Genomic DNA, 20101 nt, shown 5'->3' on the forward strand with positions numbered 1-20101 from the left:
ACAACAGACCATTTGTATTATGTGTTTGCTCAACAAGATATAAAGAACCCTGTAGTTTCTCTAACACCAAAGTAGTCTGCTAAGTTGCAGTGTTTTCAGAAAGGGCAAGTTATATCATGATAGCTATCAAAATGTACCATGACTATAGGCTACATATGATTCCAGAGAACATGTATGTGAGATATTTCACTTTCTTTCATTGTGTTTTCTTTGAGAATTTGCAGGGTGGCAACCGCATGTCTCAGTTCTGGGACCCATTCAATGAGCATATCTAATCTTTGTCATTTTTTAAAACTCTTGAAATACCCCTCTGTCTGGTTCAGAGCTGGAAGTAAAGATAAGATCTGTCTACCTGATATCAGGTAACATGTCACCCTGAGAATGCAAAATGACCAGCTAACATTATTCTGCTTCTGTGCCCATGTTATTTTAGCCTGTCTGTGTCTATCATCTCGGACAAGTCTTTGCTCCCTTCTCTTCTGAACACTAGGTCTACTTCATCTGCTCTGTCAAAGGGCAATTTACTTTTCATCGCATTGTAAGTGGAGGAATGCCAGGCAGGAAGGAAGAAGGCAAAACAATGGTTTCCATGACAACCTGGCAAAAAACGCACCCTCGCTGCACTCCACCACTCAACATTACCTTTCAGGCAGGGACAGGGGTCTCTGCCCAGTGTCATATATACTTAGTGAAACCTGTTCTCTGGGTTCCATCCTGCTCTGTAGCTGAGCAGTAGGCTTGGGAGATACCGTATACCGGGGTATATTTCAAAATACTTACAGTATCATTTTCAATACTGGGGTGTGTGCATTTTCAAAAATGGGGTGCGTGTTACGCCACTGCTTTTAAGTATAACTATAAGAAATATAAGATGTGCCAAAATCAATTATATCAGGCTGAGGGCCCCAGCTACGCATTTGTTTTGCTAACTTGCTTGCTAAATGTCAAGATCAAGCTTTTTGGTCACAGCAGAGACATTCATTTCCCTCCGGATCCCTGTTGCCTAAATTGTTCTGTGCCCCAAAAAAACTAAACAAAAAACTAGTTTTCTTTTGTTTGAATTAGCTCCCATTGTGTGCACTGCCGGTGTGGTACAGAAACGGTATCTCGCTATGAAAATTGGGATACCGCCCAACCCTACTGAGCAGCACTGTAGGGCCTAGCAGTTATATTCATGCTTCGGAATGCTTTTTTGTTGACAGCTGTCTTTAGTTTTTAATTTGTGTTTGTTTAGCCTTATCCTTGAAACAAATCATAATGTTTCATTTGAGTGAACTGAGCGGATGGCTCTGTAGCCCGGGGTGGTGTTGTGTCACTGAACCACAGCTCCAGCCCTGAGGGCTGACTGAGAGAGAGGGGGACATGCCCAGAGAGAAGCATTCCCTCTCTGATAGTCACGCAACCCTCCTTCATACACACCTCCCATCCTGAACAAAGCACAACACAGCCTAGCTACCATGCTGACAGATAAAGAGATGTAGGGGAGTCATCCCCTTCAATTTGTGTTTGAGTGCTTGTGTATTTGTCTGTGTCTCTGCACACATTTGTCTCTCTGAGTGTGTGTTCCAAATCTCTTCACCTTCTCATGTTGAAGTGTATGTTGTCTACCAGTGACTTTCTTAGTGAAATAGAATGGTTGTGGGAGTGGTGCTACAGAAGGGAAGGATTTAGTCTTTCCTCAACAAGGATTAGCACATTCTTCTGCCTTCATCAAAGCCTAGGGGGACGTGTTCTGAATTTGTTGAGAGAAAGGGAATGGGTGGGGAGGTTCTTCACCCTGAAATGTGAAGGATGTCCTAGCAATTTGTTAGCAGGCCTGTGTGTGGTGGCTGGGCCGTAGACATGTGGGCGTTGACCAGCTCCAAGACTGTGGACGTAAAGTTTACAGTACCTTATAAATCTAGCAGACACACTAACCAATTTGCACATAAATCCTACTCTGCTTTCAAACCTGAAGATGTGTTACTTGAGTCCCAGATTAATAATAAATAATTGTCAGTAGTTGCAGTTGCCGCAAACTTAGTGCAATTGAGTCAAGGAGTAGGCTTGATTTATGTGCATGAAACTGTCCTATTTGCCTACAGTTTGCTGCTGAGAAACAATGAAAATGCTGTGAAATTAATAATTGACAAAGACTCATGAGAAGCCAAATTGATTTGGGTGTTTGATGGTGAAGCGTGTCCTTTGGAATCCACCACTGGAAGGCAATCATTTGGTTTGAGCCAAAGCCAAGTCAAGTTGTAGAGCATGTACCATTATATAGCCTTCCAAATCCTAACCATGTTTGTCAACCACAACAAATATGTGATTTTTAACATGGTCTGCCATTGGATCACAGTGGAAGTCTGCCACTAGCGTTTGTGTGTTTAGACTAGAGACCCTGTCATATGATGCTGTCTGGTTGTTAAATGATGGACCAACTGTGTTCGACATCCCTGGAAGTGTGTCCCCGAGTAGGCCCCAGTAAGGGGGTGCGTTGTGGGGTTGTATTAGGGCATGGTGGGAGTTGTTACTCAGATTCCCCAGGCTCTCAGGCTCACACCCAGCAACTATTGGCTGCAGGGGAATCTAATGCCACCCGACTCAAGTTGCAGAGGGTGATAAATCTGGTGCTAATCTCCCAGGCCAGATTTGGTGGAACTATGAGTCCCTGACAACCCGCCCCCACATGATTATTCACACTGCCAGTTCTTCCTGATACCCTGGCTGGAAGGGAAGGGGAGGTAGACCAGGCCCCGGAGGGGAAACCCAGGCCCAGTCCTAATGTGTCCACTCTCTCCCCAGAGTGTCTGGTGAATTGACAACATGCCGTCGCACTGGCACGTCTCTCTGGCACCCCAGGCATTATGTTATGCTATGCTATGCCTGATAACACAAACTGGAACCTGTGAGGTGTTTTCATTTGTTTTTTTGGTCGATGACTTTCAATCTTGTATGTATTAACATTTCAAAGTGAAGCTGTTAAATTGAGAGCTTTGAAAGTTGTACCAACAACATATAGATTACTGTACGAATCCTCGTTTAGCTTCCGATGCAATTCTGAATTGATCACCATCTTTTTCTCTCCCTCTTCATCTTTCTCTCTATTCGTCTCCCTCCTACCTCAGACGACTGGCAGGAAATGACCTCTCATTCATCCACCCTGACGCTCTGTCTGGACTACATCAGCTCAAAGTCCTGTAAGTGTGCCGCTCATTGGTCCTACACACACACTTACAACACGGACACACAGACAAACACTCATATAATACCTGTATGTTCTGTGACTGTACATTGAGCCAAGGGTTCAAAGACCAGTACTGGTGAGTGCTCGGGCACAACCCACACAAAATCAAACACACAGACATTCACACGCGCACACACACACACACACACACCTGTAAATAAAATTGGTGAATGAAATAAAATGGAGGTGTTCACTTCCTTCCCAACGAGCGGTGGCCATGTGACGTGTGTGAAGAAGCAGGAAACCAGAGGGCCTGTTCCCCTGGGCCCTAGCCTGCTTTGACGACAGAGACTACTGATAGTAGAGAGGAAGGGAGATAGTCACCATAGCCACATTTGTGTCCAGTAGATACTAGGATCCACAGACAGATACAAACGCTCATCACTACATGGTCAAGTACTCACACCCCACATAAAATATACTATTTTACTATGGAATACTACAGTACTTACTATATAATTCTGTAGTATACTGTAGAATTATATACTACACATTGTAGTATCACTTGATTGTGTGTTGTACTAGTAGTATATAATTTTGTAGAATACTATAGTAAATACTCATGAAATGTTAGTCCGCCCAAACTTTTTTTACTATAGTAAATATTACAGTATTTAATATGCATATACCCTGCCCATTCCCCTCCCCATATCCCAATTTGTGCCACCCACCTGTAAGTGAGAAACATGCATGTCAAGGATAGACCATTTACACTGTGGACAAAACATTTCCATGACATAGACTGACCAGGTAAATCCAGTTAAGTTAGGATCCCTTATAGATGTCACTTGTTAAATCCACTTCAATCAGTGTAGATGAAGGGGAGGGGAGACAGGTTAAATAATAATTTTAAAGCCTTGAGACAATTGAGGCATGGATCGTGTATGTGAGCTGTTCAGAGGGTGAATGGGCAAGACGAAAGATTTGAAGTGTATTTTGAACTGGTTATGGTAGTAGGTGCCAGGCGCACTGTGTGTTTGAGTGTGTCAAGATTTGCAATGCTGCTGGGTTTTTCACACTCAATAGTTTCCGTATGTATCAAGAATGATCCACCACTCGAAGGACATCCAGCCAACTTGACACAACTGTGAGAAGCATTGGAGTCAGCATCCCTGTGGAATGCTTTCGACACCTTGTAGCGTCCATGCCTCGACAAATTGGGTCTGTTCTGAGGGCAAAAGGGGGTGCAAGTCAATATTAGGAAGGTGTTCATAATGCTCTGTACACTAAGTGTATTATATTCCCTATGGTTATAGAAAAGAGCAGAAGCTCTGAACCTTCCGTTCAGACCCCAGTCTTACCTACCTACAGGTTATTGCAAATTTGCTCTTTCAGTATTTGTCTATTACGTTTTGTCAAAGAGAAAGCCCCCCACTTCTATGTCATAGATAATAGAGGTCGACCAATTAATCGGAATGGCCGATTAATTAGGGCCGATATCAAATTTTCATAACAAACGGTAGGTAATCTGCATTTTTGGAGTGTAGTGTTTTTGCGGACTTCAGTCTGCAAAAACAATACAGTGATTTAAGTGGTTTAAGGCACTGCATCGCAGTGCTAGCTGTGCCACCAGAGACTCTGGGTTCGAGGCCAGGCTCTGTCGCATTGGGCTATGCACAATTGGCCTAGCGTCGTCCGGGTTATGGAGGGTTTGGCCGGTAGGGATATCCTTGTCTCATCGCGCGCGAGCGACTCCTGTGGTGGGCTGGGCGCAGTGCACGCTGACCAGGTTGCTAGTGGCATGGTGTTTCCTCTGACACATTGGGGCAGCTGGCTTCCGGGTTGGATGTGCACTGTGTTAAGAAGCAGTGCAGCTTGTTTGGGTGGTGTTTCGGAGGACGCATGACTCTCGACCTTCCTCTGTCCCAAGCCTGTACGGGAGTTGTAGCGATGAGACAAGATAGTAACTGCTAAAAACTATTGGATACCATGAAATTGGGGTGAAAAAAGGGGGTAAAATTAAAAATATATTTTTTAAACAATACAGTGAGTAAAGTTCGCAAAAACACTACAGTGAATAGAATACAGTAGGTAATCTGCATTTTTGGAGTGTAGTGTTTTTACTATTCCTTAATTATTGCTGTGCGACTATAGTATACACTATAGTATTTTTTGATATGCATGCAGACACAAATGCTCAGAGACACACACATCCTCCCCTCCCCATACTGTAATGCATGCTGTACACTCTACTTCACCCTGAACCCATACACAAGCTTATGAAACAAAGCCTGAGGTGCTAGTTAGTCAATGACTTTGACTCTTCACAGAGATGGGACGCTGAGGCTGCAACACTTTGTAGTCCTTTTGTGTTCATTTACATTTGTCATTTTGCAGACGCTCTTATCCAGAGCGACTTACTAGTAGTTGATGCATACATTTTCATACTGTGTTTACACTTTAACTTGATACAGAGCTGATCTTGTCATTCTCGTACGCACCACGTGACTGCTGGTTGCATCACTAGCCGGCTACCACCTGGCCGGCTTCTCAACCCTGCACCTTAGAGGCTGTTGCATAGACATGGAATCACTGGTCACTTTAATAATGGAACACTAGTCACTTTAATAATGTTTAGATACTGCTTATTCATCTCATATGTAAATACTGTATTCTATTCTACTGTATTTTAGTCAATGCCACTCCAACATTGCTTGTCCTAATATTTATATATTTCTTAATTGTGTACTTTTCGATTTGTGTATTGTTATGAATTGTTAGATATTACTGCATGTTGGAGCTAGGAACACAAGCATGTCACTACACCCGCAATAACATCTGCTAAATATGTGTATCTGACCAATAAAATTTGATTTGATTTGGTTGTGCAGAAATTGTAACGAGGAGGCATGTTGGTGTGACCACAGTTCAGGTTATAAAACTGTGTTCTCTCCCTCAGGATGTTGCAGAATAACCAGCTGAAGACTGTTCCAAGTACAGCTATAAAGAACCTCTACTCTCTACAGTCTCTGTGAGTCCCCCAATCTCTTCACCCATCTGGAATTACACGACTATGCACACACATACACACACACACACCTTCTGTAGCTCAGTTGGTAGAGCATGGCGCTTGTAACGCCAGGGTAGTGGGTTCGATCCCCGGGACCACCCATACGTAGAATGTATGCACACATGACTGTAAGTCGCTTTGGATAAAAGCGTCTGCTAAATGGCATATATTTTAGAGACTTGAAATGTCAAAACTCCTCAAATGGACATCGTAAGCTTAATCATGACATTTACAATGGGAAGCATTCACTCTACAATCCAATTGACCTATTCGCTTCCTCTAGACTGGCCTGCATCATTGCACTAACCTTTACACAGCTCACACAGCACCATCTGGTTACCATGCTGTCTTTACCCCCCACCACGCTGCATTTACCAACAGTGAGACATCATCTATTTATTTATGTGATTGGTTTTTGCCTGTATGGGTTTGAAAGGGATGTGTGTGGGTTGTTTTGTTTCCCAGACACTGCAGGGCTCTACAGTGCGGCCATTTTAATTATTGCTGTGCGACCTGGAATTTGAATTTAGTCACCAATGTGCCTAGAAAAATTAAGAATTCTAGCTTTAATACCTATTTTTCATTGTGCTCCTAAATGTCTTTGTGTCCGCCTACATTTTTCAACTTAGGCGCGCACATGTGCTCCTTGTAAAAATGCTCCGCGTAGAACCCTGCACTGGTTTCCAAATCCCCGGCTCCTCAGCGTCTCTTTTTTCTTTGACTTTAACTTAGTGACTCTCTGTGACTACTGCATGTCACTCTCCGAGGGACTATGACTGAGCATTACTCCATCTTTGTTTCCCTGTGCCTCTTTTGACTCTGACTGTGAATAGTGTAGGATGAGTTCCAGCTGGAAGCCTGGTCCGGGACATGCTGAAAATCCAGCTTTCTGCCATTTATCACCTCTCCAGATCCTTTCCCTCAGTCCCACGTTTTCCCTCTCTTTTTTTCCCTCTCTTTTTTTCCTTCTCTTTTTTTTTGCACGAGTCTTTTCTCTCTTAGGAGTTAAGGTCTGTAGCTGAAGTAATATGTTTTGGCAGAGCCTAGCTGGGTTTGTATAATGCCTTTGAGAGTTAGATGTCAATCATCGTGCCTTTCTTCTTCCAACACAGACTCGTAGGGAATGTAGAGGGAGAGAGAGATATGGAGGTGGAAAGAGAGCGAGGGAAGAGGAGAGGGAAACTTAGAGAGTTAATGTTGTGATATCAGCATTAAGGAGCAGGTTTCATGAATGAGGTACAGAATGTGCAGCACCAGCCAAATACAAAACTAGTAGAAACCTTGATTGTAGAACAAAGCTATTTAAAACATTTTGTTTGTAGTTCTCACCATAAACACCATACTTACTATACATACGTTATAATGTAGTAGGCTATCCAATGGCTCATTCAAATATTTGCAGTTGATAAGAGTAAGGGCAATGGAAAGCTGTTAAAAATGGAAGACCATAGTGTAATGTTTTTCTACTGAGGCAATAGAAATACCTCATAAATACCATTCCTTACATGGCCCTTGATTCTCTCTCTCTGTCTCTCTCTCTGTCTCGTTATGTGCTGTATCAATATGAGATGTCCTCAACATGAGAATGTTCATGGTGGTGAATGTATGACAGGATTCACACATTGGTGTGACATAACTAGTAAGATAAAGGTTTCTAAAATCCCCCCCCCCCCTCCCTCTGCAGACGTCTGGATGCCAACCACATCACGACGGTGCCTGAGGATAGCTTTGAGGGCCTGCAGCAGCTCCGCCACCTCTGGCTGGATGACAACAGCCTGACTGAGGTCCCAGTGGGCCCCATGAGACACCAGGCTAACCTGCAGGCTCTCACCCTGGCACTCAACCGCATCACCCACATCCCCAACAATGCCTTTGCCAACCTCTCCAGTCTGGTGGTGCTGTGAGTGCTGCAGATCTATCTATTCCAGACCTGGGTTCAAATACTATTTGAATCTTTCAAATACATTTAGCGTTTGCTCTAGTCTCTCTGGAGTGCAAGAGGGGCAGGGTTTGGACTTCTTGTGATTATTCTATTGGTTCCATTGTGTCAGGCAAGCTCAGTAAACTCAAGATCCTATTTAAACCCTGTTCTGAATCTGTTCTGTGCTCCTTCCCATATGGGAGAGTTTGGGGGTTTCAACTCATTGATAGTATACTGTAGATTCAGATGTAGCACAGATATGAGATATTTTTGGTGGAGATTTACATCTGTTGGAAGACGAAAATGTAGAATCATGGAATCATGGGTAATAGAACAATCGCCACTTTTATTATGAAAGACAGTTATTTTTAAACAGTGTCAAAGGAACAAACCATCAGATTACATTTCTCCACCATTCAAACACTGCAGATGTTCAAATACATTCCTCTACAAGTCAAATGAAATTCTTAGTTAAATATATCAACATACTGTATGAAGCCATCACTTCAAACACAAATGCACCCATGCACACATGTGCACGCACACACATGCACACAAACGCATGCACGCACACACACACACAATAAAAATGCTATGGCTGCAGGGCCCAGTTAGAGGGAAATAGGACAGAGCTGTGTCTCTAGTGGCTGGCAAGAATAAACAAGAAGAAAATACATCAGCCTTCGACACACCAGCACTCACAATGATACCTGACTTCCCAATCACTGTGGTCTCTGGTGATAGCTGCAGAGGACATTTACCTGATGAATAGATGGAATTGGGTCTTACTACCAGGCAGGGAGTGTGGGAGATGTGAAAAGTGCTGTGTTGTTCATCCACAAAGGATGGGATGCCATGTGGCAGATTGAGCATTTTGTTTTTATGTGTGTTGTATGTCACTAAGAATAGCTATATTATATCCTGCTTAAAAACCCAGACAGACTCCTGTTAAAACCTCCCTGCATGTTCAATCACATAGACTAGATATCCTATACATGTTCCTTCTGTTGTTCAATGTCCGTTTTGGCTCGTCTGCAACAGTGAAGTCTATTTGGAGCCGGGAATGGAATATAAATATCTCCTTTATCTTCCAGGCATCTGCATAATAACAGAATTAAGGAGATTGGGGAGAGCTGCTTCACGGGGCTAGAGAACCTTGAGACGCTGTAAGTGCATTTGAATACAAACTCATTAACAGTGTGTATGAGCCACTCCCCCCTCACACACACACACACACACACACCCACCCACACACCCAGAGCAGCCGGGACGTCAGTGTGTCCACTTCCTCCTGTAATTGCTCCAGGATAAATGGAGCGGAGTCCGTGATGGCTATCTGCACTACCCTCCCATTGTTCGTTTCCTCCTGCGTCGCCAGCCTGAACAGTGACACAACATCTTTAGTCCGGAGGGGACAGAGACATTCTGACCTGTGGTTTAACAGCAGCCATATTAGACGTACCATGGCTGTTACAATTATTTTTGCGGTGTCAAACTCACTCACAACGTTGACACTGATAAAGCATAAAGAGAATGTTCTTACTTACTATAGGAGCCTACCTTATACGTGAGCACTCCAGTCTGTCATGGGAACTACAGTACACTTGGCTATTCGTGAACACTGGATATCCCTTCAAGATAATGTTTTATAGTGTAGTAACTGAAACTGGAAGATCAATATTTTACTATCGTTAAGGTGACCGTATGTTTGCACAGCACTGCTAGTGAATGGTTACAGTATGATTGAGTGTGCTGTGGTGTGTGGTGTAATGATTATGAAACTCCCTGCTCCTTTTGGCCCCTCAGGGATCTTAACTTCAACAACCTGATGACCTTCCCAGAAGCAATCCAGGCACTGCCCAAACTGAAGGAGCTGTGAGTACTGTCCCATGACAAACACATGCACACACACACACACACACACACACACACACACACACACACACACACACACACACACACACACACACACACACACACACACACACACACACACACACACACACACACACACACACACACACACACACACACACACACACACAGTCACAAATGGAAGCACACACATACCGACACACACACACACACAGGGATGCACATGCGTACACAGATTCCCTTAGTGAGATTTTTAAAATCTGAAACGTCAACTTTGAGTGATTAGGTTGTTTAGTCAGTAAGCGGCATGTGGCCTAGAGGAGATATCATTTTCTTGATGCGTGCAGGCTGCAGTGTTTTTGTAGAAATGTGAGCTGTTGATGTGTCTCAGTGGAACTGTGAACCTTGGCAGGGGGAGCTGAGAGATTAATGATGGGGTCTGACTAGTGCCCCCAAGAATACACTCCTCTATCTGTTTTCCTTACCTTTGTTGCTCTCCTCTCCTGTCTGTCAGCGCTGTAGTAGAGAGAGAGGCTGTCTTAATGTTCCTGTACAATGGTTTCTTGATCCCTTGAACTTGTGATGGATATAAGTGACATGTCTACTAGATAAAGACACAGGCACATTAGGTATATTACCTGGTCTTTGTTTTCAGTGTCACTGGGACATTTTGAACAATAGATCATGACTTCACAACGTTTCATGTGGACAGTAACAACTGGTGTCCTTTCATATTTCATATTTCTTTCATATTTCTGATGGAAAAACAGTATTAAACATATATGGAATTTACCATGTTTTATGACAGCTGTATAGATTAATTAGCAATTAGTAATTATTTGACCTTCAGTAAAATAATTGACACACATTAGATTGAAAGATGCCATCTAATGGTGAAAACTAGAATTAACCACATTAAGTGCAGAAATCAAGAAGCTGTAGTACACGTGTACAGAATTAGTCATCATTTATATGTTGGCAACTATAACAGTTTACTTAATTTGGGACCCATCTGTTTTCCTAATCACAATTTGTATCTCGTTCTTCTCGTTCAGCTCTTGCAAGTGTATCGTAGCATATTTAATATTCCACCTTCATCCCAAAGATTGTGGTTAGAATAATTTTCACTGTGTATATTTTCACTTTCCTCCAGTGGATTTCACAGCAACGACATAGCAGCCGTACCTGAGGGAGCCTTCCACAAGAACCCTTTGCTCCGCACCATGTAAGACCATACTTCAAAGCCAGTCCGACAGTCAACAAATACTATAGAATAGAACCTTAAGCCTTCACACATTCATGTACTAGCACAGTGTTACCCAACTCCAGTCCTACAGTACCCCCAACAGCACACATTTTGGTTGTAGCTCCAGACAAACTCACCTGATTCAACTCATTGAGTGCTTGATCATTAGTTGAACAGTTGAATCAGCTCTCCTTGTCCGGGGCTACAAAATATGTGTACTGTTGGGGGTAGTCCAGGACAGGAGTTGGGAAACACACCAGCAGCAAGCTGGTAATATAGTGACTGACTGACAGCACCACCCTGGTAATATAGTGACTGACTGACAGCATCACGTGGTAATATAGTGACTGACTGACAGCATCATGTGGTAATATAGTGACTGACTGACAGCATCACGTGGTAATATAGTGACTGACTGACAGCATCACCTGGTAATATAGTGACTGACTGACAGCACCACACTGGTAATATAGTGACTGACTGACAGCACCACACTGGTAATATAGTGACTGACTGACAGCACCACACTGGTAATATAGTGACTGACTGACAGCATCACGCTGGTAATATAGTGACTGACTGACAGCAGCAAGCTGGTAATATAGTGCCTGACTGACAGCATCACGCTGGTAATATAGTGCCTGACTGACAGCATCACACTGGTAATATAGTGACTGACTGACAGCATCACGCTGGTAATATAGTGACTGACAGCATCACGCTGGTAATATAGTGACTGACTGACAGTGTCACACTGGTAATATAGTGACTGGCTGACAGCATCATGTGGTAATTTAGTGACTGACTGACAGCGTCACACTGGTAATTTAGTGACTGACTGACAGCATCACGCTGGTAATATAGTGACTGACTGACAGCATCACGCTGGTAATATAGTGACTGACTGACAGCAGCAAGCTGGTAATATAGTGCCTGACTGACAGCAGCAAGCTGGTAATATAGTGCCTGACTGACAGCATCACGCTGGTAATATAGTGCCTGACTGACAGCATCACGCTGGTAATATAGTGACTGACTGACAGCATCACGCTGGTAATATAGTGACTGACTGACAGCGTCACGCTGGTAATATAGTGACTGGCTGACAGCATCATGTGGTAATTTAGTGACTGACTGACAGCACCACACCGGTAATATATTGACTGACTGACAGCATCACGCTGGTAATATAGTGACTGACAGCAGCAAGCTGGTAATATAGTGACTGACTGACAGCATCACGCTGGTAATATAGTGACTGACTGACAGCAGCAAGCTGGTAATATAGTGCTGACTGACAGCATCAATATAGTGACCAGCATGACTGACAGCATCACGCTGGTAATATACTGACTGACAGCATCACGAATATAGTGACTGACAGCATCACGCTGGTAATATAGTGACTGACTGACAGCATCTGGCTGACAGCATCATGGTAATATAGTGACTGTGACTGACTGACAGCATCATGCTGCATCACGCTGGTAATATAGTGCCTGACTGACAGCAGCAAGCTGGTAATATAGTGCCTGACTGACAGCATCACGCTGGTAATATAGTGCCTGACTGACAGCGTCACGCTGGTAATATAGTGACTGACTGACAGCGTCACGCTGGTAATATAGTGACTGGCTGACAGCATCATGTGGTAATTTAGTGACTGACTGACAGCACCACACCGGTAATATAGTGACTGACTGACAGCATCACGCTGGTAATATAGTGACTGACAGCAGCAAGCTGGTAATATAGTGACTGACTGACAGCACCACGCTGGTAATATAGTGACTGACTGACAGCATCACGCTGGTAATATAGTGACTGACTGACAGCAGCAAGCTGGTAATATAGTGCCTGACTGACAGCATCACGCTGGTAATATAGTGCCTGACTGACAGCATCACGCTGGTAATATAGTGACTGACTGACAGCATCACGCTGGTAATATAGTGACTGACTGACAGCATCACGCTGGTAATATAGTGACTGGCTGACAGCATCATGTGGTAATTTAGTGACTGACTGACAGCACCACACCGGTAATATAGTGACTGACTGACAGCATCACGCTGGTAATATAGTGACTGACTGACAGCATCACGCTGGTAATATAGTGACTGACTGACAGCAGCAAGCTGGTAATATAGTGCCTGACTGACAGCAGCAAGCTGGTAATATAGTGCCTGACTGACAGCATCACGCTGGTAATATAGTGCCTGACTGACAGCGTCACGCTGGTAATATAGTGACTGACTGACAGCGTCACGCTGGTAATATAGTGACTGGCTGACAGCATCATGTGGTAATTTAGTGACTGACTGACAGCACCACACCGGTAATATAGTGACTGACTGACAGCATCACGCTGGTAATATAGTGACTGACAGCAGCAAGCTGGTAATATAGTGACTGACTGACAGCACCACGCTGGTAATATAGTGACTGACTGACAGCATCACGCTGGTAATATAGTGACTGACTGACAGCAGCAAGCTGGTAATATAGTGCCTGACTGACAGCATCACGCTGGTAATATAGTGCCTGACTGACAGCATCACGCTGGTAATATAGTGACTGACTGACAGCATCACGCTGGTAATATAGTGACTGACTGACAGCATCACGCTGGTAATATAGTGACTGACTGACAGCATCACGCTGGTAATATAGTGACTGACTGACAGCGTCACGCTGGTAATATAGTGACTGACTGACAGCATCACGCTGGTAATATAGTGACTGACTGACAGCGTCACGCTGGTAATATAGTGACTGACTGACAGCACCACGCTGGTAATATAGTGACTGACTGACAGCATCATGCTGGTAATATAGTGACGGACTGACAGCACCAAGCTGGTAATATAGTGACTGACTGACTGACAGCACCACGTTGGTAATATAGTGACTGACTGACAGAACCAAGCTGGTAATATAGTGACTGACTGATAGCACCAAGCTGGTAATATAGTGCCTGACTGACAGCATCACGTGGTAATTTAGTGACTGACTGACAGCACCAAGCTTGTAATATAGTGACTGACTGACAGCACCAAGCTGGTAATATAGTGACTGACTGACAGCACCACGCTGGTAATATAGTGACTAACCATGGGCCTAGAAGATACTTGTCCAGAAGATGGTGCCATTCTCTCATAGTAAATACGTTTATTGTCAGTGTCCTCTTCTCTTATCCTCCCCAGCCACCTGTATGACAACCCCCTGTCATTTGTGGGAACTTCCGCCTTCCAGAACCTGTCTGACCTGCACTCCCTGTAAGTCCCTGTCCATATCTGTTAGAAAACCAAGTCTGGTACTCTGAACATTGTATTCATAGTGTGGTAAGAATCTCTGAATTAACTGATTTACAATAAAAGTGTATTTAATCACCATGTGATACAGTACACTGAATCATGCTGGTGCTTATTTCATACCATAATCTAATGTTACAAGTGGACAGTTATTCAGCATAAAGTTAGTGTCTGGTGTGTCATACCTATTGTATTCTAACCCTGTGAGGTATGTGTTTCAGGATGCTACGTGGAGCCAGTATGATGCAGGAATTTCCCTGTCTCACTGGGACTAACAACCTGGAGAGTCTGTGAGTACACAATACAGCAGATGCTTTACATCAACATACACAACTGACACTGACCAACAATGTTAGAATGAATGTGTTTGTGTTAGACAGATTGAGTGATTGGCTTTTTTTCTGCCTTGTTTGAGGTTAAGTGAGACAGTTTGTCAGTGGTAATTAAATCAGCGTGTTTCTTTCTCAGTACTTTGACAGGCACAAAGATTGCTGCCATACCGGTTGAGCTCTGTGAGGATCTCAAGGTGCTGCGGACTCTGTAAGTATCCCCAACCTCACCTCTCACCCTTATCCTACCTTATTAATCTATTTCACATGAATGCTGGTGACATTCCAGATTATATTATTTCATCCTTTTGCCCATCAGAGACCTGTCCTACAATGAGATTGAGGAGCTGCCTTCCTTCCAGGGCTGTCTAAAGTTGCAGGAAATGTGAGTATTGTATATATTGTTGGGAATGTGAGCAAGAGCACAAACACATTTTTAAACATTGCACTCAAGATGACCCCCACCTTCTACCTTTTCCTGAGTGTATATTCTGTGTTCTGCCCTAATTATAGAAGCCTGCAGCACAACCACATCCAGCAAATCGACAGGGACACATTCCAGGGCCTGTCTGCCCTGCGCTTGCTGTGAGTACACACACACACACACACACACACACACACACACACACACACACACACACACACACACACACACACACACACACACACACACACACACACACACACACACACACACACACACACACACACACACACACACACACACACACACACACACACACACACACACACACACACACACACTTGCAGCCTATAGTACCTTGAGGCTTAAAGGTGAAGGGCCTAAGTAGATCTCATTGGAAATTAACTCAGTTCTGCTTTCACTAGCTCATGCCAGAGGCTAATTTAAAAAAGCATGCTTAATTTGCTGCCCTGATTCTGAACACATCATTAAGTAATTTTCTTTACTGCAGGGACCTGAGTAGAAATGAAATGAAAACCATCCACAGAGATGCTTTCCTCTATTTGACGGTGCTAACAAACCTGTGAGTAGGACACTGTACTGTGGTAAAAACTACATCTGTTCTCATACAAGTCATGATAACAAATACATTACTGTTTAAACAAATGTGTACATATGCTAGTAGTGTGTTCCAGGAATGTATGTATGCTAATATGTCCTGTTTGTTTTAGAGACCTGAGCTTAAACTCGCTGACCAGCATTCCAACAACTGGACTGAGTTCCCTGAACCAACTGAAACTCACAGGAAACCTGCAGATGAAAAATGTATTTACTGCAAAGAGCCTCCCCAAACTAAGGTTAGAATCCCAGTAATTCATCCAAATGACCTCACACTGTCCTGAACTAGATGTGAACTCACTGTAGAGCCAAACCCAATTCACTTACAGTAACTAAACTTAAGTCCAACTGTGAGGTTGGGGTCATGCAACACTTTGAATGATAATGGTCCTATTGTGGTCTACAGGTCAGTATCAGTTCCTTATGCTTACCAGTGCTGTGCATTTGTGGGATGTGATTCTTCAACATCTTCCACTGATGAGAACATCAAGAAGGTTACAGGTAAATTATGTCAGTCATGATTGGTCATTAGACCACTCTTGACATAAACAAGTATTATTCAGAGGAGAGATAAAAAGTTTATTGAAACTGATTAGCTAAATCATCTTTGTGTTCTAGGTGGAGAAGATGTGGAGAGGATATCGATGGTAATGCACTGCTCTCCCTCTCCAGGTAAACCACAGTCACTTTATTGTCATCTACAGCATTGAATTGTGTACATCATCACATCTCCTACTAACTGAAGTCTGACTCTGTCTCTCTCCTCCAGGAGCCTTCAAGCCCTGTGAGCACCTCCTGGGCAGCTGGATGATCCGTCTGACTGTGTGGTTCATCTGCCTGGTGGCCCTGATCTTCAACACTCTGGTGCTGGCAGCCACCTTCTCCCGCCGGGCCTTGGCCCTCTCCCCTGCCAGGCTGCTGGTTGGCCTCCTGGCCCTCACCAACCTGCTCACTGGGGTCTATGTGGGGGTGCTCACTGTCCTGGATGCTGCCACCTGGGGCTCTTTCGCTGAGTTTGGGGTCTGGTGGGAGACGGGGGTGGGTTGTCGGGCGACAGGGGCCCTGGCGGTGTTCTCCTCCGAGTGGGCGGTGCTGCTGTTGCCCCTGGCGGCTGTGGAGCGCAGCGTGGCGGTGAGGGGGCTCCTGGGGAAGGCCATCTCGCCCAGGAGGAGCAGCGAGAGGGGGTTCGGGGACAGACGCTTCGCCCTGGCGGCTGCTCTCCTGGGACTCCTGGCGGCTGCAGCAGCCTGCCTGCCCCTCTTCAGTACCAGCGACCCTTCAGCCTCCCCTCTCTGTTTACCCTTCTCTGGCGGTGAGGGCCCTGCGCTGGGGGTCACTGTGGCCCTGGTGCTGCTCAACGCTCTGGCCTACCTGTTCACAGCAGCAGTGTACACCCAGCTGTACTGTGGCTTGGGCAGGGTGGAGCTGGCAGACCAGGAGCAGGCAGGGGCCGTACGCCATGTGGCATGGCTCATATTCACCAACTGCATCTTCTTCTGTCCTGTGGCAGCCTTCTCCTTCGCCCCTCTACTGGCCAGGTCTGGCACCGCAGGGGGCCTTGAGATCGCCAAGTCCATCACGCTCATTTTCTTCCCTCTACCGGCATGCCTTAACCCCGTGCTCTACGTTTTCTTCAGCCCCGCCTTCCGGGATGACTGGCTGCGGCTGCGGGGCCATGGAGCTGTGGCCCGGGGGATGAAGGCTGGGCAGTGTGCAGGGGGCTCTGGGGTTGTGGATGGGGACGGAGACTCCTCCACACGGCTGGGCTATGACTGTGGGGTGTACTCCCAGCTCTGTGGGGAAACAGGCATGTGTGAGCGCTGCCAGGTGGCTCTACACGCCAGGACCTCTTCCTCCTCAACATCAGTCTGCAGACACTTGGTAAAGTCCCACAGCTGCCCTACCCTCTCGGCTGGTGCGGCAGCGGGCCAGCGTACGGAGGGATACTGGGCAGACAGCGGCACCCTCTCTGCCCAGTCAGAGTACGCTGACGAGGGGGACTCGTTTGTGTCCGACAGTTCAGACCAGGTGCAGGCCTGTGGACGAGCCTGCTTCTGCCAGAGTCGAGGGCTCCCTCTGGTCCACTACGCATACAACATACCTCGCATCAAAGACTGAGAAACTCTTCAGCTGTGTGTGTGTGTGTCTGTGTGTGTGTCTGTGTCTGTGACACTATAACAAAAAGTAAAGGTTTTTGATAAACAGCAAAACATGTGCATGTGGGTCCCTGCACACAAATCATTCAGGGAGCACTTCTTTAATCACTGTGTGAAACAGACTCAACTGTCACAAAAAAGGAATCTGGCATTAAATTAGACTTCTCTGAGACCTGAGACTTTTGGCCAACCCTTGTTTGGCCCTTCAGGATTTACAACTGATTCCTGTGTGTGATAACACCAAACTGTCTGTCAAATATGTAACAAAAGAGGAAACCTTGCCACCAGTGCCTGGTTCTTGTTTTAGAGCTAACTCATTATCAAGATGTTACAAGCCTGAATTCATCTGTCACGTATCTTGCTGAGGCAAGCATCTATGTGCCATCTTTTTGTAGGTTCTGCCTGTAGCTAGCTATATGTTTTATTTTATTGTTATTCCCTGGTCTGTCGATTTTAAAGCCTTGCCATAATCACTATTCATTTGTATATGTAGAAAATGTAATCATAATCCTCATTCTAGGGTTGTTTTTCATATGAGAATGTAAAGTAACTGAAAGGAGAATTGTATGGAAGCGGCTTTAAATTAAGGGGTACTGACAATGTGTTTAATTTAATCTGACAGCTGCATTTTCAGCTGCATTTTCAGCCCTCCCAATGTGAGCCAACTGAATCTCCAGTCTGAATGTGTTCATGTATCTTCACATGCCCTGTATTCATTCCTCAAGAGTACAAGACAATGACTTAAATGTTTATTATCTTTGACAATAAGTGTCAACAATTCTTCCTCGCTATGAGTGATAAAGTCTTGGATGTCCCGTGGGAATGGAAGAGAGCACGGTTTTATCAACAGTCTTCCCAGGTTGTTGTGGAGACTTTTATGACTTTGTTTGTTTTGTCTCCTGGACTGAAAATAATGTAGTTGAACTGTGCTTTACCCCCAGGATTGTTCTAATTTATTGCTTAAAGAGGTGCAGAATGTCTGGGCCATGGACAAGGTTATTTCAGGTGCCAGGAAGTTGGCTTTGAAAGGTGAGTGCAGCATGTACCAAGTGCAAGCTAAGCCTCTGGCGCTGAATGTTGGTGCCACACAAAGGCCTTCATTTCTGGATTGTTCTGAGACAGTTCGCGTTGTAGTAAAATAAACATTTTATGGACATCATTGGTGCTCACAACCCATTCATTTTGATCAATATGCATACAATCCCACAGCTCAGCAGTGTAATGTATATCATGGTATATATTATGATATAATAACAACATATGTAGATAGTGTTTCACTATGAAACATTTTATTGGATCAGGTTTGACTGTAGGGGAATATCGGTTTGATGTGCACGAGCATGACTTTGCGTATGGGGCCTGCACCATGCCACACCCTAGGAGCCTGTATCCACATGTGTATTTCATGTGAGCGCTCAGGAAATTAGGCAATGTAGGGAAGCCTAGACTCCCCTCAACACTTTGTTAATGTGTCCACATTATCAAGCTCATTGGCTTTTGAAATTCTATCACAAAGTTTCTTATTTTTGTATGGATTTGTCAATGTTTTGACTGAGTGTAATTTTAACCCCAACCAACTGTCCAGATTGTATAGGAGATGTTTGAAGCCCTTACGTGCAAATTCCAAATTGGTGTGTATTGCTGTCTGTTTATCCATATGTAAATTATTTTTGATAGAAAAACCAATAATCAAGAATGGGATGCATTGTCTAACCATGGGAGCTACCTCTTCTACTTTAGTGGCTACCAGCAGTGCTTTGTAAGGTGTGTGTTCTTATGCTATTGATATTTTGTTATTTTGGTTTGAACTGTAGGCCTGGTTTGTAAATACATCTGGTTGTACAGCACCACTGAATTTAAGTCACGCCTTTAGTTGATGCCAATTGTGGGAGGAATGTACAGTATGTACTGTATACTGTGATTTTTGTAAACCAAAATATATAAAACCAGTTGCTTTAAAAAAAAAAAAAACGTTTTATGTA

At 44.4% G+C, this 20101-nt stretch overlaps 1 protein-coding gene across 1 annotated transcript in view; it reads left to right on the forward strand.

Annotated features, from left to right (window-relative positions):
• Nucleotides 1-20075, forward strand: part of LOC124033657 (leucine-rich repeat-containing G-protein coupled receptor 4-like) — a 34207-nt gene extending 14132 nt beyond the window's left edge. The window contains exons 3-18 of the mRNA XM_046345810.1: nt 3108-3179; nt 6126-6197; nt 7921-8136; nt 9252-9323; nt 9964-10032; nt 11186-11257; nt 14485-14556; nt 14814-14882; nt 15061-15132; nt 15241-15306; nt 15435-15506; nt 15857-15928; nt 16077-16202; nt 16370-16464; nt 16582-16635; nt 16733-20075. Of these exons, the coding sequence (XP_046201766.1) occupies nt 3108-3179; nt 6126-6197; nt 7921-8136; nt 9252-9323; nt 9964-10032; nt 11186-11257; nt 14485-14556; nt 14814-14882; nt 15061-15132; nt 15241-15306; nt 15435-15506; nt 15857-15928; nt 16077-16202; nt 16370-16464; nt 16582-16635; nt 16733-18081 (2620 nt within the window). The 3' untranslated portion in view covers nt 18082-20075. The remainder of the gene's footprint in view (nt 1-3107; nt 3180-6125; nt 6198-7920; nt 8137-9251; nt 9324-9963; nt 10033-11185; nt 11258-14484; nt 14557-14813; nt 14883-15060; nt 15133-15240; nt 15307-15434; nt 15507-15856; nt 15929-16076; nt 16203-16369; nt 16465-16581; nt 16636-16732) is intronic.
• Nucleotides 20076-20101: the final 26 nt, after the last annotated feature.

The sequence above is a fragment of the Oncorhynchus gorbuscha genome, linkage group LG04 (genome assembly GCF_021184085.1).
Source record: "Oncorhynchus gorbuscha isolate QuinsamMale2020 ecotype Even-year linkage group LG04, OgorEven_v1.0, whole genome shotgun sequence".
NCBI lineage: Eukaryota > Metazoa > Chordata > Actinopteri > Salmoniformes > Salmonidae > Oncorhynchus > Oncorhynchus gorbuscha.